The sequence below is a fragment of the Notothenia rossii genome (assembly GCF_949606895.1).
Source record: "Notothenia rossii genome assembly, chromosome: 12".
Classification (NCBI taxonomy): Eukaryota; Metazoa; Chordata; class Actinopteri; order Perciformes; family Nototheniidae; genus Notothenia; species Notothenia rossii.
Window position 1 is genome coordinate 7,248,894 of NC_136911.1, and position 18,382 is coordinate 7,267,275.

At 40.2% G+C, this 18,382-nt stretch overlaps 1 protein-coding gene across 1 annotated transcript; it reads left to right on the forward strand.

The window, feature by feature from the left end:
- Positions 1-869: 869 nt before the first annotated feature.
- On the forward strand, positions 870-17,989 carry LOC307026438 (uncharacterized protein; the record flags this gene model as incomplete). Its single annotated transcript, XM_079661825.1, has 5 exons — positions 870-887; positions 1,009-1,097; positions 13,135-13,235; positions 16,239-16,315; positions 16,417-17,989. 5 exons carry the CDS (start codon positions 870-872, stop codon positions 16,600-16,602), a joined length of 471 nt encoding a protein of 156 aa, XP_079517951.1. The 3' UTR covers positions 16,603-17,989.
- Between the last annotated feature and the right edge of the window lie 393 nt (positions 17,990-18,382).

Here is an 18,382-nt window from a genome sequence, read left to right on the forward strand (position 1 = left end):
TGATATATCAAATGTAATTAAAGTAGGCACATGGCAGCAAGAGAGGACCTGTTTTAGATTTTTAGCCAGAACCATATGGGATTGGAGAAAGAAAAATGCCTTCTTCTAGATTCCTCGCTCTGACCACACATATATTCAAACTCAACCTTTAGTATGAACTCAACTACGCACCTTTTTGACACGCAAAATCTGGCCAGAGGCGTAAGGAAGGGGCCTAAATTGGAAATGACCCCTCGCCTCCTTGTTTAGACTCACCCATTTTCAAAGCCAACTGCTGTTATCTAGTTCAATCTACAATCGCGAGCCCTGGATATTGAGTCGTGGCTTTGCCTGTTGCTGTGGTCCTGGATCATGAGTCCTGGATGGATATCCTCGTAGATTAATCTTCTTATTATAGACACGCATTTCCAAACATTTGGACTACCTATGTTGTAAATGTATTATCTTTTCAATTTACACACGGCATCTATTGCACGTCTGTCCGTCCTGGGAGAGGGATCCTCTGTTGCTCTCCCTGAGGTTTCTCCCATGTTCCCCTTTAAACTTTGGGTTTTCTCTGGAAGTTTTTCCTTGGACTATGTGAGGGTCTAAGGAAAGAGGGTGTCGTATTGTCATACTGATATTCTGTACAAACTGTGAAGTCCACTGAGACCAATGTAACATTTGTGATATTGGGCTATACAAATAAACATTGATTGATTGATTGATTGATACAGCAGGTGCCCCCCAACCAGATTGTGCCATGATGACCACACACAAACTCACAAGGTTGATAGGTAATTGTCATTCTCTATCTCAAATGTTGTAATACGGCACAGCTGGTAGCCCAGGTCACATACAGGTCATTTGGTTATTCTATGTTTAGACCCATGACGCATCACAAAAAAGCAAGCTGACAAGCTGATCTTGAAAGGAGGGTTAAAATAATAAGTACTGCTCATCTCTTGTTCTCCTCAATCACCTTGGTCATCGTTTGTTCCCCTCGATTGAGCTCCAATAAACCTTCAGCTCAAAGGCTTGTACAGACTTCTGCTGCACATCTCTGGAACGCTGCAATCCGTGGGAACCATCGCTGACAGGCTTTATCCCACTATAAGGTCAGTTTAATGAATTACAATGTAATTGTAACAACTTTTCATATGAGATCACCACATGCTGGATACATTATTCTGTGTACTTTTACCCTCTTCATGACTAATATCTCAAACTAGTTAAATAATATTAAGACAAATGTTGTTTTTTTATACACAGGCTAAAATGGAGGAACCGGTTGTCCATAGGGAGATCAGGGGACACTGAGAGAGGGCAAAACTGTTAGCAAGACCATTGAGGTTAGTGTATATAACAGGCTACAGCAGGCCTGTCTCCAAAGTACGGAATTTGATACCGAGCTGAACCTTTTCATCAGTATATTTGTCACAACCCCCACACCTGTTTTTTCTGATTGGGTATGGGTCCCCATCCATCTCTAACCCCTATCTACACTTTAGCCAGAGACTCAGAAAACATCACTTATACCCCTTTCACACCAAGGCTTTTCCTGTTCTAGCTCCGTGCCAGAGCTTTTCTGGTTCAGAATCGGTTCTTCGGTTCAGCTCCTGCTCTGTTCACACCGCTCAGGGCCCAACTGGTGCTGCGTCATTGCGTCATCGTTTGCGTCATGACGTAACTGTTCGCGTGCCTGCTTCACAAAGCCAAACCGCGCGGAAACCCCTCACATTGCCAACAACAACAATGGCAGATTGCAATGAAGCGCTACTCGTTTTGGTTTTGCTCTGTCGAAACGAAATGGAACAAATGGGACGACTTTAATACCAACTTTAAAGTCGTTACATGCTACATTCAAAAGTTATTTACAATCATCATCAACTTCAACGACGATTCCGTAGGAGAAAGGTAAATATACGTCCTATTCGATGGCGTTAGAGCTAGCTGTTGTTAGCCTCTGCATGCGCCAAGCTCAAAATACCCAGCTTTGCAGCATTAATTACTATGCTATAAAATTAAAACTAATTCTCAATGTTATTTCCACAGATCATGTTGAAGCTGGGGGAAAGGCCGATGTCGCGTGTTATTTGGACACAGCCCAGATCCGACATAAGCGTGACGTATGTGGTGCTTGCTTTCTAAATCGACAACTTTTTGGTGCTTGAAATGAACCGGATTCCGGAGCTTAGAGGCGGCTCCGCTGCGGTGTGATCAGGAAAAAACTGTGCTTTTCAAGCTCCGGCCCTGGAACCGCGTTGGTGTGAAAGGGGTATTAGATGATAACTCCCCTTTCTCAGTAAACCTTCATTGAACTTAAGAGGACAGCACTGTAAGAGTTATGTTATTTTCCTTTATTAAATCTTTCAACCACCCAACACCTAGACACTTCACCCTGGGTCACAGCCTCTCACCTTATCCCGGCCCAAGTATTTCAGAGTGGATGGCAGTGCCTCTGAATTTGTTACAAAGAACCCTGATGAACATCAAGAAACTGAACTGGCGCCATTCCTCTTCTCACTCAACATCCGATTCAACTACTGCCAATTTTGTTCACCACTCCCCCTTTGTCAGATAGATCAACAACAAAGGGAACATGGAGGGTACCGGACCATGATTGATTGGAAGCTTAGTCAAATGACATTGTATTAAAGCAATAGAGTAAATAAGAAGTGGACTAGGGTTTCTAACCCTCAAGTTTTGGAGGTTGACAAGGGATTGAGAACATACATTTGTGTTTCCATTGTCTACTGAGGTAATACATCAAGTGAGAAGCAGGTTCATTTTCTCATATACCTCATTCACACCAACGCAACTCCGGTTCAAGCCCTGTGCTAGAGCTTTTCAGGTTCAGAACCGGTTCTTCGGTTAGCGGAGGCTCTTTTCACACCGCCCAGAGTCCAACTGGTATTGCGTCATTGCGTCATGACGTAACCGTTTGCGTGCCTGCTTCATAAAGCCAAACCGCGCGGAAACCCCTCATAGCTCACACCGGCAACAACAACAATGGCCGATTGCGTTTTGGTTTTGCTCTGTCGAAACAAAATGGAAGAAATGGGACGACTTTACTACCAACTTTACAGTCGTTACATTCCACATTCAAAACTGCTTTACAATCGTAATCATCAACTTCAACGACGATTCCGATTCCCCCGGCCCCCGCCTCAACGTAAGCGTGACGTATGCGGTGCTTTTGCTAAAGCCGGCCAATTTTTTGGTGCTTGAAACGAACCGGATTCCGGAGCTAAGAGGCTGCTCCGCTGCGGTGTGAACAGGAAAACCCGGTGCTTTTCAAGCTCCAGCTCCGAACCGGCCCTGAAACACTGTTGGTGTGAATGAGGTAATAGACTTTTATGCATTCTAACTCCTTTTTGCACCAACAGAAGCTAACCCCCGCTCAGAAATAATCCACTTCCGCGTTGACTTTTGTTGAAGGCCCTTCCTCATTGGCTTTACTTATTAGAACCAGAGTTGGCTGCTTGCCTTAAACTCAATATTAGCAAGACCAATAGCTGGTTATGGATTACCAGAGGAACAGGAGGCCCCCTGCCACAGTTGTCATCAAGGGGGAGTAAGTAGGCTGAAGGAACAAATCAAAGCCCTGATAACCCCTCTGGAGTCATCTTTCTTCATCTTAAGTGTGGAGGAAATTCCACTTAAAAAACAGAAACAACCTGGTTGGCAAGAAATGAACAAATAATATAAGTTTAAAGCAAAGTTGTGTTATTTAATAAAGTCAATAAAAGTCAAAAGGCATTTAACAGAGTTAATCTATTTCAGCTGAAAGGACAGAGTCTTTCACCAAGAAGTTCGTACAAGATCTGACAACATACAACAGAAAATACAAACACTTTATACACTACAGAAGGAGGGAAGGGGAAGGTCCTCAGCAAGCAAATTTACATTACAAGAAGTGTTGACCAGACGGTTGAAACGTACATACAGCTATGCAATTTACATTACAGGAAAACATTTGGCCAGACGGTTTAACTCACATTCACGTTCATTACAAACCAATGGTTGTAGAGAGATACTTTTGTCTGTTCTAAGAAAGTGGAAATTAGAGGCTAGATGTGAATTCAATCCGTGGGAAATAAACAGATAAATAAGTTACAGTAATACTTATGATTAAATTAGACTTAATTACAAATTTCTACAACATTAAGAACTTCAGAGAAGGATTCAGAGACTATTTTGTGAAGCATATACAGTGGGGCAAAAAAGTATTTAGTCAGCCACCAATTGTGCAAGTTCTACCACTTAAAAAGATGAGGCCTGTAATTTTCATCCTAGGTATACCTCAACTATGAGAGACAGAATGAGAAAAGAAAATCCAGAAAATCACATTGTCTGATTTTTAAAGAATTTATTTGCAAATTATGGTGGAAAATAAGTATTTGGTCAATAACAAAAGTTCATCTCAATACTTTGTTATATACCCTTTGTTGACAATGACAGAGGTCAAACGTTTTCTGTAAGTCTTCACAAGGTTTTCACAAACTGTTGCTGGTATTTTGGCCCATTCCTCCATGCAGATCTCCTCTAGAGAAGTGATGTTTTGGGGCTGTCGCTGGGCAACACGGACTTTCAACTCCCTCCAAAGATTTTCTATGGGGTTGAGATCTGGAGACTGGCTAGGCCACTCCAGGACCTTGAAATGCTTCTTACGAAGCCACTCCTTCGTTGCCCGGGCGGTGTGTTTGGGATCATTGTCATGCTGAAAGACCCAGCCACGTTTCATCTTCAATGCCCTTGCTGATGGAAGGAAGATGGTTGAAACGTACATACAGCTATGCAATATACATTACAGGAAAACATTTGGCCAGACTGTTTAACTCACATACAGTACATGTTAAAGGGCCCATGTCATGTTTTTCCGGTTATTACCCGTCCCCTTGTGTGTTATGAAGGTTTTCCTGCATGTAAACGGTCTGCAGAGTCACAAACCCTCAAAGTACACCCTGTAGCGAGTAAAACTCTAACACAGAAAATATCTGTCTATGTTGCCCCAAAATGCCTCGTTGGAGATTTCTCTTTATCCATTGTTTGCTTCCTGGGTTCTGTGACGTGTGAACACCCAAATCAACAGCAAATGACCGGATGGACATATAAAATATGATCAGTAGAAATGCCCATGACATGGGACCTTTAATTACAAACCAATGGTTGTAGAGACAGACTTTTGTCTGTTCTCAGGAAGTGGAAATTAGAGGCTAGATGTCAATTCAATCCGTGGGAAATAAACAGATGATTAAGTTACAGAAATACTTGTGATTAAATTAGACTTAATGATACATTTTCCCCTTTGGCCGGACCACCGGCCACAATACATATTACACAATTTGTCATGAAATCAATGAATACATTTCAAGAGTTTTACATGAACATATCATACACTGATAAAAAGGGCAAGTAAAATGCAAATAGACATTTCATGCATTAGTAGTTGGGCCAAAGGAGATAGTTAGGCCCCATCCACGGGTTGTATCCGCTACAGTTCTTTATCGTATAGACGGCTCGTCCACACGAGGCCATAACGGAACCGCGGAAACGGAGCCCTCAAACGATAACGCATCCCAAAGTGGGTAGATCTGCGGACGTAACGCTTGCGGCTCCGTGTGTTGGTATCACATGTCTTTTTGGACCTATGCCAGTTTGTGGTGGCCTACCAAAAATATTTCAAACGGGCTGAGACCGTGTTTTGATCTTACTCGAGTGCGTATGTGGAAAAGAATCAGAGGAAGGGCTTTTACCCATGAAAGACCAGTGTCATCACATCATTATTTAAAAAAATCCGTCATAGACGGAAAATGTTCGGTTAATGCGTCCTCACCTCTGGTGTGAAGAATGTGAGTTACTGCATGAGAAACCATTAGTGTGAGTTCTCCCTATCCCACCAGGTCACATGAGGCAAGCACAGCTTTTTCAACGGCTGCCAGAGCACGGAGACAAAGAGGAAGCCCTGAAGCTACAGGGTCAAGTTTAGTGGAGAAAAAAGTAATAGGTCTTTTCTTATGCCCATGGTCTTGTGTCAGTACAGAAGGCATGTAGCCGTCCTTTTGGTCAACAATCTAGGTAAAAGGTAAGTCAGGTGATGGAAGACCCGGTGTGGGAACGTTTGAAAGAACACTTTTCAAGTCAGTGAATGCTCTTTCAGCGGCAGCAGTCCAAGTCAATTTGTTGTTTGCATTAAGATTTTTGCCATGAATCATAGAAGAGAGAGGAGACTCCCTTTCTGAGTACTGAGAAATCTACTGGCGACAAAATGACAGTGAATGGGCTTGTTATCGGCAGACAGGGAGAGACAAATAATTACACATGGCGCTCTCAAAGGAGAGGAAAGTGGACAGTGAGAACAGAGCTTTTAAGTTGCCCTGAGTGGACGGACTCATTCATGTTCTTCCTGCCCACTGGGAGCACAGAACCAGTGTGTCTCATTTGTTCAGAGACCGCGGCGCTCATTAAAAGTGCCAATGTGAAACGCCACTATGAGACAAAACACAAAGTGTTTGACCAAACATTCCCTCACAAGTCAGAACTGAGGTCACAAAAAAACAAATATCGTTCCAGCGCAGGCTAACCGAGACTAACCAATGAGCCCCTGCATGTGTGTATGAGAATGGCCCTGCCACCATTTCAGCCCAGATTTTAATTACTGGCAGGACAAGCTCGATTCTCGCACTGAACAGAACAAAGTGAGAGAGGGTCTGCAATATAAGAGGGAATGAAAGAGAAACTTTAAAACGGTTCAATTGTTATGTGTAAAGACTGATATTGTTCTATAATCGTCTGAAACTTTTAAGTCATGATGTGAAACGGTTAACAAAGAAAAAGGGAAACTCAAGCTGCTGCTACACTTTATTTAATTTATCTAAAATTAAGCACTTTTAAGATGCACATATTTTCAAAAGCTATTTTATTTATTTTCTCTATTTTATTTTTAAATGCAGCCTGAGAGGAACATAAGCCTACATATATCCACAGTATTTACTGTATATCTGTATAGTTCAATGTTAATTGACAATAAGTATTGTTGTTTATGATTGTACTTTCTTTATTTGATTGGCAGTCAGTTGTTGATTACATGCAGATGTTGATAAAGCTACATCTACTTCAATATATATCACATTAATTCATAAAGCAATTTTGAAGCTCTGGACCTTTGCATGGGGAGATTTTCACTAACTGGACCTCGATGCATTTTAGTTGAATACCCCTGCTGTAGTACATATACCGGGCCTGTAAGTGGCGCTGTACTTCCGCCACAAAATACACCAAAAGCAGCGGATAAGACCTCCCGAGCATGGTTGCCATGGTTGCCTGGTTGCCCTTCTATTTATTCTCCGCGGTGGATTTAGCAACATGTAGTTCTCCATGTCCACTTGTTGCTGATGGTTGTGGTAGAGGAGCTGTAGATGTTGCACTAACATCTGTAGCATGGTCGGTAGCGTCTGGAGCACGAAAGCAACCCTGTGATCCGCCATTGTTGTTGGTGAAACACATCAGCAATGACGGGGGTGAGCAGCAGAGGTGGGGAGAAGCTGGGCTATGGCGTTATCGTTATCAGGAAATGATCGTCTCTAGGGCATACACACGGAGCCATTTGGCCCCCCAGAGCGTTACGTCCGCAGATCTACCCACCTTGGGATGCGTTATCGTTTGAGGGCTCCGTTTCCGCGTCGGCCTCGTGTGGACGAACAGTCTATACGATAGAGAACTGTAGCGGAGGCTTAGCGACGTGTGTTCTTGCAAAGTCAAGGAGTTGTAAAGCAGTAGAATGATCACCCTCTGGTGTCAGAGACCATTCATATGCATATTTTAGGGGGTGCTGGGCAGTACTTTGCCATTTGTGGTACATTTCCATCTGTTAAGCGGGAGATCTTGAGGCCATCTGCATATGATATAATGACAATGGGAAAGTGGCACATCAAATCACGTCCCATCAAATTTATCGGACAATTTGCTGACAGAAGAAAAGAGTGTTTGTGCCTTCAAATGTACATGTAATGGGGTGGTATATGGCTCCAACATGGGGATAGCACATGCTCCAACTGTTTTACAAAATCGACCACTTTTCTTTGGCCTTTTGGACAGGGCAGAATCTTTAAATACAGATACTGTGGCCCCAGAATCTACCAAAAATATAACATCCTGTACTCCAATTTGCATATTTCAGGTAACCCTTTGAACCCTTCTGTAACATCATTATCAGTGCTTGAATTGGAATAAAAAAGGGGCTAGTAGCCTACTCTAAATCAGCAACTGTTTCAAGTCAATTTATTTATACAGCCCAAAAACAAGAATTTGGCTCAAAGTCAAATAGTATATCCTTTAATGCTGGTGGGTTTGTCTCTTTACTGTATATTTTAGAAAGGCTCACTGTACTTAAACAAAATGACTCAGGGTGCATCTGAGGGGGTCTAGGGGTAAAGTGCTATTTTTATAAGTGGGGAGTGGATGGAACACAAGATTTTTTTTTAAATATTGAAGTTAAAAGCATCAATCTGGTGCACTTTGAGAGCAAAATTAAGAGATCTATGGATACATCTCTCAACATCCATATGAAACAGAACTGTAAACAGATTTTGTATGTCTTTATGGATATTTTAAAAATCACTCCCCTTTTAAACTCTATTCTTGTTTTACTGTTGTTACGTTCCCTCCAAATCTAGGGGTACGAAGGGGAGTAACAAAACACAAAGATGACCAGGCACGAGAAAAAAGAGAGGAAACTGGTCTCTGAAGCCACGAGCAGGTCTTTTAATGGACAAAAAGAACAAAGGCTCAGCAGCCAATCGAAAACAAACTTAAAGTAACTAAGAACAACTTTCTTCTTAAAGAAAGTGACTAAATTAAACAATGGGCGCGTGTCAGACAGGAGAGCGCCCAGCTGGATCCCTGACGTCACTCACTCTGACAAGACACTCCGTACCAAAAATGTGTCGGAGGAAAAAAGAAAGAAAAAGGAAACATCCCTCTCATAAGAGGGAAAAAGGGCCGCTCTCTGCGTGCCGAGAGGCAGGAGAGGCGCACAGCTCGATCCCTGACATCACTCACTCTGACAAGACACTCTGAACAGGGTGTGTCAGAGAGGAATGGGAGACATCCCTTAAATACAATTGAATAAATGAACAGGGGGAAGACCAAGATGCAGCCGTGCAAATGTCTTTCACTGACATTCCTCCGTGCAAAGCCGTGGAGGAGGACATTCCTCCGGTGGAATGCGCATTGATGTTCTCCGGGGGATCCACCCCATGAGAAGACATGCCTGTAACACAGGCTTCTGCAGCGAATGAATTGCATCTGGAGTCCCCCTGTTGGAAGAGACCCAGGGGTATCATAACGTGACCGGCTGACGCCAACGCAGAGCAGCTGCGTCACGGAGAGGGCTGTGTGGGTTGTGACACGCCGGAGGAGAGCTGTCAGTTTCTCCACTCGCTGCCGTGAGAGCCGCGCTCTCATGCTGGCTGAGTTTAATTCCACTCCAAGATAACGATTGTCTGAGAGGGAAGAGGACAGCTCTTCTTCCAATTTATTATGAAACCCAGGCTTTGACAGATGCGATATGAGATGTACCGTCTGTAAAGCGACTTCCTCCCTGGAGCGAGCCAGCAAATAGCAGGTCGTCCAGAGAAAACCAGACTCTCATCCCTCCTCTGTGTAGTGGCTCCAGCCTTCTCTACACAAAAATGCGAGGAGCCAGGAAATATCCGAACGGCAGACTATTGTCTGGTCTGATATTCCCTGAAATGAGAAAATGCAGGAATTTCCTGTGTTTTGGGATGATGGGTACGTGGAAGTATGCATCCTTCAGGTGGAAGTGAACCAGTCGTCCTGGTGAACACATTCCAGCACCTGTTTGATCGTCAGCATGTGGAATACTGACAGATCGAGGATGTCTCATTCCCCCAGTCTTTTTCGGGATTAGAAAAATAACGGGAGTGAAAACCCCTGATTTTCCTCCCTTTGAGGAACCCTGGAAATATCCTCTTTCAACAGGAGTTCCAGCAGCTCGGATTGGAGCGCAAGACATAGCTTCTGGGAGGACAGGAGTGTTTCCTGTATCCCATTGAACTGTGGGGGGGCCTGCTCACAGCACCAAGTTTATGGAGGAAATTCCACTTAAAAAACAGAAACAACCTGGTTGGCAAGAAATGAACAAAAATAGAAGTTTAAAGCAAAGTTGTGTTATTTAATAAAGTCAATAAAAGTCCATAAGCATTTAACAGAGTTAATCTATTTCAGCTGAAAGGACAGAGTCTTGCACCAAGAAGTTCGTACAAGATCTGACAACATACAACAGAAAATACAAACACTTTATACACTACAGAAGGAGGGAAGGGGAAGGTCCTCAGCAAGCAAATTTACATTACAAGAAGTGTTGACCAGACGGTTGAAACGTACATACAGCTATGCAATTTACATTACAGGAAAACATTTGGCCAGACGGTTTAACTCACATTCACGTTCATTACAAACCAATGGTTGTAGAGAGATACTTTTGTCTGTTCTAAGAAAGTGGAAATTAGAGGCTAGATGTGAATTCAATCCGTGGGAAATAAACAGATAAATAAGTTACAGTAATACTTATGATTAAATTAGACTTAATTACAAATTTCTACAACATTAAGAACTTCAGAGAAGGATTCAGAGACTATTTTGTGAAGCATATACAGTGGGGCAAAAAAGTATTTAGTCAGCCACCAATTGTGCAAGTTCTCCCACTTAAAAAGATGAGGCCTGTAATTTTCATCCTAGGTATACCTCAACTATGAGAGACAGAATGAGAAAAAAAAATCCAGAAAATCACATTGTCTGATTTTTAAAGAATTGATTTGCAAATTATGGTGGAAAATAAGTATTTGGTCAATAACAAAAGTTCATCTCAATACTTTGTTATATACCCTTTGTTGGCAATGACAGAGGTCAAATGTTTTCTGTAAGTCTTCACAAGGTTTTCACACTGTTGCTGGTATTTTGGCCCATTCCTCCATGCAGATCTCCTCTAGAGCAGTGATGCTTTGGGGCTGTCGCTGGGCAACACGGACTTTCAACTCCCTCCAAAGATTTTCTATGGGGTTGAGATCTGGAGACTGGCTAGGCCACTCCAGGACCTTGAAATGCTTCTTACGAAGCCACTCCTTCGTTGCCCGGGCGGTGTGTTTGGGATCATTGTCATGCTGAAAGACCCAGCCACGTTTCATCTTCAATGCCCTTGCTGATGGAAGGAAGTTGTCACTCAAATGATCATTTTGACCCCACGGGGTGAGATCTTGCGTGGAGCCCCAGATCGAGGGAGATTATCAGTGGTCTTGTATGTCTTCCATTTTCTAATAATTGCTCCCACAGTTGATTTCTTCACACCAAGCTGCTTACCTATTGCAGATTCATTCTTCCCAGCCTGGTGCAGGTCTACAATGTTGTTTCGAGTGTCCTTTGACAGCTCTTTGGTCTTGGCCATAGTGGAGTTTGGAGTGTGAATGTTTGAGGTTGTGGACAGGTGTCTTTTATACTGATAACGAGTTCAATAATACAGTTAACAAGTGGAGTACAGAGGAGGTTCTTAAAGAAGAAGTTACAAGTCTGTGAGAGCCAGAAATCTTGTTTGTTTGTAGGTGACCAAATACTTATTTTATCGAGGAATTTACCAATTAATTCATTAAAAATCCTACAATGTGATTTCCTGGATTCTTTCTCCCCATTCTGAATCTCATAGTTGAAGTTTACCTAGGATGAAAATGACATGCCTCTCATCTTTTTAAGTGGGAGAACTTGCACAATTGGTGGCTGACTAAATACTTTTTTGCTCCACTGTACACAGTATTAATGTTTCAGAAAATTAAAATACATTTCTGAATCTTTGCTTGATTTTACTTCTCTTTTTATCTGTACTTGTTCGGTCCTTGTAATGTTGCAACCAAATATCACCTCTGATCGGATCAATAATATATAATCTTCAAGGCAAATATCATTATTGGGGTTGGGTTTAATTCTACCACAATTATTTATAATCCCTTCAATCAGTCAGACATGTTCTTGGATATGACAATTAACAATAATCTGGTCCAATAAACATCTCCCTTTGACAAAACGGTAAAAAGGACCAATGGCAGGCCAAAAAAATAACATTTGAATATAAAAGTGTGACAAACTGTTGCTATAAATAAAGTCAACACGCTCTAACCATGCTGCAAATTACTGGGCATGTACCAAACGCCATGTTGTATTTCAGACATATTATAACTATCTCTTTAATATTATTTTTTTCTTCAGAAACACTGTCCAAAAAATATGTTCTGAATAGCCTTATGTTAACATCACATTCCCAAGTTTAGAACCTGAAAATAAATCTGTGAATTCAACAAATAAATGTGTAATTTCTTTGGTGCATGGTGGCCAGACACACATTGCTTACTTTCTCTTTGTATCACCAGTGGGAACACAGGGAGAAAGTGAGATCGCCATGAAGCACTGCAGTAATGGCCTGTATGTTATTAAGTGTGGCTAAGAATCCTTGCCCCATCAATTACCGTCACGGCTACATGCAATGTAAAGCTGAAGTTCAAGCCAAGCATGTCTTTGAAATCTGATTAGCTTTATCAGCAGGGAAGTGGATGGTATTTGTGTGACATTTTTAAGAGGACATTTTATGATATGAGTCACATCATAACTGGAGCAACAACTAAACAATAACCCAATAAAATTACGGAAAATACAAACCAAACTTTTATTTTATTTTTACCTGAGGCTTTGATTGATGTCTTACAATTAATATGAAGTCATAAATGTTGAATAACCTGCTTGTCTTAAAGTCAGTCTTTCTGAAACTGCACTGAAATGTAGAAAATAATTCATCAGTTGTATTGCGTGTATAATCTAGAATAATAAAAACAACGCAGGTCACATTATATGGGGAGGCGTGAAGACAAAGGGGGGCGTGTGCTGTGCATGTGTAAACCAGCCTCTCTAATAAATTAAAGTCCGAGAGGAGTGAGAAGCAGAGACTAAGAACAAGATGTCCAAATAAGTTGGATGTGCCTTCTCCACGCTGCGGTTTCTACCCATCGTGGCATCGGAGAGGCAGCTGGTTACAATCATGATGAATATGACGTTCATTTGGTTGTCCTTTCTGCTGTTGGCCTTTGCTAGTGGTGGACTCTTCCGCCGGAGCAACGATCTCCAAACTTCCCACAGCAATGTGACAGTGAGCAGTGCCCCAGCCCCTCAGAGGCAGCAGACCCCCAACACAGGTGAGTGCATGGCTGCTCTTTATTCATGGATTTAGATCGATTACAAAAATAGTTTAAATGCATCAATAATCACTGCTACCTTTTGTTGGCGCACACAATCTATAATTTAGACGAACGAAACTGTAATAATGTTCGGTAATGATTAGCCTACATATATGTATTCAAAATGGAATAGCCGCATCCGATTTGTTTGGTAAGAAAGACCATCCATCAGTTTACATTTAAACACAAATAAAACGAGGAAATCTCTTAGGAATAAAAATAACTGCACAAAAAAAGCGAAAAATAGACTTGTATTTAATTATAAACTGTAATGTATGTAGAACAAGTTGTTCTACAGTTTAACATTAGCATTACATTTCACAAAGTTACTGAATTGTTTTCAAGGGAATATAATATCTCTACGCATCGATAACGCAATTTCAACCGATTGATTGTTTACCCTATTCCATATTGTGTTTTAAATGTAGCCTTTTAACTGTAGGAATTAATTTAATTGATCTTATTGGCTTTCCAAAATCTGAATTCCTGCGTGCATAAGTCTCTTTATAGTGGATTGAATTGGAGTAAGGTTGCAGGTCGGTGGTTAAATCCTTTTTTATGATCTTACACAGTGACAGGTTTGATAACTATGAAACAGACCAAGAGGTTAGATATTTAGGATAACATAAAACGTAATGTATACCAGGGGAATGCAGCAAGTGCAATACTTAGGGGAAATAATTCAAATTTGAATAGTGCCAAAAAAGTGGAAACTCCAAACTATATTCAATAAAATGCTTTAACAGTACATATCAAATTAAAAAATATATAGATAGGTGATTGTCTGGGATAGGTCTATAGATTTATGGCAACTATCAGATTTGAAGTAAAGTAAAAATGCATGGTTAATAAAGAATGTTGACAATCTAATCCATGATATTGCACATTAATGCCTATTATGTCTTAGAGTCAATTAAAAGGAGCTGGCAAATAGAAATGGCCATAACTTAGCTGTTTTCTATTTCTGTGTAAGTAAATTCCTTGTATGTAGGAAAGGCAAGTTTATTTATATAGTACCTTTCAACACAAGGCAATTCAAGGTGCTTTACAAAACTGAAAGACATTCAGAAAAAGGCATTTAAAAACAGTCATTAAAAAGCAAAGATAATAAAATAAACATTAAAAGAAAAAAAAATACATATGAATAAAAAGTTACAGTGCAGTTTAAGATATGAATAGTTCACACAGAAATTCCACTTTATTGATGCCTTTCTTTAAGGTTTCTCCGAACATGAGCTGTGTACGCTTGTATGGCACATATGTCCCGAGCAGCACACAGAGAAAACCAGCCTGGACAAAGTCCCCAGACACTGATTCCCTGGGGTTACTAGCCCCAAATGTTCATTAACCAAAAATGAAACACAACCGCTCAGTTTCAATTAAAAGCAGCGGCAAAAAGATGTAGAAATACTTGCCAAATAAAGCTAATACTGACAAAATACTAATCAATAACTTTGAAAAATAATACATATGGCACATGCAGTTTGGATAATATAACATGTTTAGAGTTAGAATATAAAAGTCATGTTATGTATATCTTTTTAATGAGACAGTTTAATAGGCGTGCAGATTTATGACATCGTAATTTTAGTTTAGAGTTAACTGCATGAGTCTTAAGTATGTGCTTACAGTGAGAGTTTACACAGTAACACCAAATACTTTCTATTTAAAGGGGTTAAAATGGAAACCCTAAAATGTCAGGCAGCTCCCATGTTTGACTAGCACAATATGATATGGAGGCAGGAGGCCCTCGGCTCCACTTGGCACAGCATGTCAACATGGCAATTTTTTCAAAAATCAGCCAGCTTGGCGGGCTAAATAACACATACATTAAATCTTTCCAGCTATCACCATTAAACACCATTTAAATATGGTTGTATTGTGTTAACATGGTGGTCAAATGCTCTTGGGAACTAATTGGCATTCATCCATATGAATGTCATGCAGTACATTAGGATTTATAGTATTTCATTATTAATAATAATTTAACAGGCCATGAGGCCTCCTGGTACCTCCAACAGCTTTGTAGAATTGGCCCCAAATGTTTGGTTTAACCTCTTAAAAATAAGTCCCATAGGTTTTAACAGCTGCTGTGTCTAAAATAGTCATTTATTTAAGTGAAAAATGATTCTGTAGGTGCACGTTTGAATGTATTTGGTGTTTAAAATCCAGGGCATTCATGCACTCTCATAATCATGAGTTATGAATAAAGTAACTGTGGGATTGTTTTGTAAAATCTCATGCCAAAACGTCTGTTTATTTTACACTATATAGGGGTATACAGTACTGTAGCCCTATAGGCCTCCCTAAAGTATGTTCCCGGAGACATTAGGAGATGAGATGCAGCTGGCAGTAGGCAGAGAAAGGCTCACAGGGGATTTCAGGACCTCTGGTGGGGAGGGGAGGATGTGTCAGAAAGCTGGAGATGCCTACATTGCAATCATATTTTTTTATGATTACAGAATATTTATTGTGTTATATATATGTTTCCAATATATTATGAGGATGTTACAGGGAATAAAACGATGCTTCAGTGCCTTAAAAGTGAGCAGGTGCATATGATGACTTAACTGTTAATGCATATATCATTTTGATACTTTTAGAAAAGATTATGCATTAGAAGTAATAAGACAGATAATCCAATACGTAGTTATTATGTGCACCATCTCAACCAGCTACAACATCAAAATGCTTCCAATATACTTGCATTAAAAATAACAGGATATGACAATGTCCATTCTGCACGATGAGAGCCTTTGATACATTTTGTACTCTTATAATAATTATTGGAAATCAACCACCTGATGCTTAGCTCTGTGGCTTTGAATGAACAGTAATGGTAATCCAAGATAAGCAAAAACTGGGAATAATTGTGATTTTGAGATTGGACACGGAACAATCTCTAGCAGAGATATTCTGCAGCAGTATTTTTTATAAACAGTCTTGATTTTGTTTCAACAGTGCCTCCGAACCAAGGCCGACAGAGACCACTCTTTGCGAGGAGGGGACATTATGAACGGCAAAGGGTTCAAGTGCCGGTAAGAGCTGTGTGATTTATGTTCCAGTCAAAAGTAGAACGTAGCAATAATACTGTCATTGTTATGCTCCCAAATTGACTTCTGTTCTCTTCACTTCCTAGAAGCCCAAAGTGGTCCCTGTTCGTCCAAATAAAACATCCAAAAAAGTCCCACGCAAACCTATGAAGGACAAGTGCTCTCAGCTTAAACAAAGCTGTTTGCCGCTGTCCAGCTGCTGTGACACCAATGCCACATGCCACTGCCGCTTCTTCAACGCTATCTGCTTCTGCCGGATGACCAAATCGTAATATGAGGAGAGAACACAAGGAACACTGGTACAACCAAAACTGAGACGCAAATATAAACTTAACAGGGCAATGAACATCAGCCATGCCAAAGTTGAGTTATTTCAGTTTATTCAACCACTTCAATACACAGACAGATGCGTCATATGGATGGGACGATAAGCATCATCCATACCAAAGCACATTTATACCTCTTGTGAAAGGCAGCTGATGGAATAAACTATCCAGCTTAAGAGTAAGCTTAAACTCTCTTTAACTATATAGTATATTTGTTTTATATTATTTTATGTGTATTATATAATTTACAACATTATTATACTGTATTTGTTTTGATTTGTTCAAATTGTGTAAATGACATGTTCCATCTTTAGGTATGGGATTGTAACAGTAGTCTTAGCAAGTAAGGGGAAGACAGAAGACAACAGTTCATGACAATATGGTAAGGCACAAGTGGTTGGTTTGAGCATCAATAATATTTGTATTAAGAATATACAGGCACATTTCTGTTTTAAAAAAAGGTTTATTATCTCAAATAATTTGTTAGGACCAGCTGCAAAAAGCAGGTTAGCATGACAGCAATGTATTGATCTACTCGATTTATGTATACTTTTATGACTGAGGATGATTTAAGTATTTCTTTGATTGGTGGTTAAATGGTTAAACCATACACCCCAGCACGTGCACTCCGCTTTGCATCAGCCAAACGGCTCGCTGCAACCTCACTGCGAGGGGAACCCAAGTTCCCATCAGCAAAAACACGTGGGTTTGCTATCCTGGCTCCAAAATGGTGGAATGAGCTCCCCATTGACATCAGGACAGCAGAAAGCTTACACATCTTCCGGCGCAGACTGAAAACTCATCTATTTCGAAACGACTTCGAGCAATAAAATGAAAAACAAAAAACAAAAAACTAAATAAAAAGCACTTATATAGTAACAAAGGACTGGCTTATCTAAAGCCAGTTGAGTAGCACTTAAAATGTTTTTGGCTCTATGAAACCTAATGTACTTATATGATTCTGTTTTCTTCAAGTTTGTATCTTCTTTGTCGAATGCACTTATTGTAAATCGCTTTGGATAAAAGCGTCAGCTAAATGAAATTGAATGGAATGGTGACACCCAAGGGTTTTGTATAAAACTAAAAAAGGTATTAAATATATTTTTTGAGATTTTTGGAAAATACTTACTTGCGCTGTAAAGGTAATTTAGATAGACATCAATAACTGCTGCACTGTAAATATGAAGCCAACACCGGTTAGCTTAGCTTAGCATAAAAGACTGCTCATGGCTTTCCTGGCTCAATATTAGATTTATTTACTACAAGATTATTCTGGCCAAAAGAGTGATACAAATATTGTGATACCTATAGAAAATAAAACAAATGCTTGGTTTATTGTGCACTTTGTCTATTTTTTTTGTAAATGAATTACACTAATTTGTGCATGAGCGGTGAGGAGAAGGAGACATAAAAGGAAGAAACTGAATTTATATAAAAGGTGCAGAACTATTTCTACTATAATGAATCTAGTAAATATATACAGTGAATGTTACAAAAAAAGGTAAACAAATTAAGACAGAAACACCAATAAAGCTTGTCAATTAAAAGGATATAGCACTATTGTGTTTGCTTAATCTATGTAAAAAGTACACAATGTGGGGTTACATGCTGCAGTAACTCCAGAAACAATTTGTTTTATTTATTTTGTTGGCACCTATGGTAAAACTCTTTATCAGGGCCAATTTAATACATTCCGCTCTAGTGATAGCTGTGTGTGTGTGTAAGT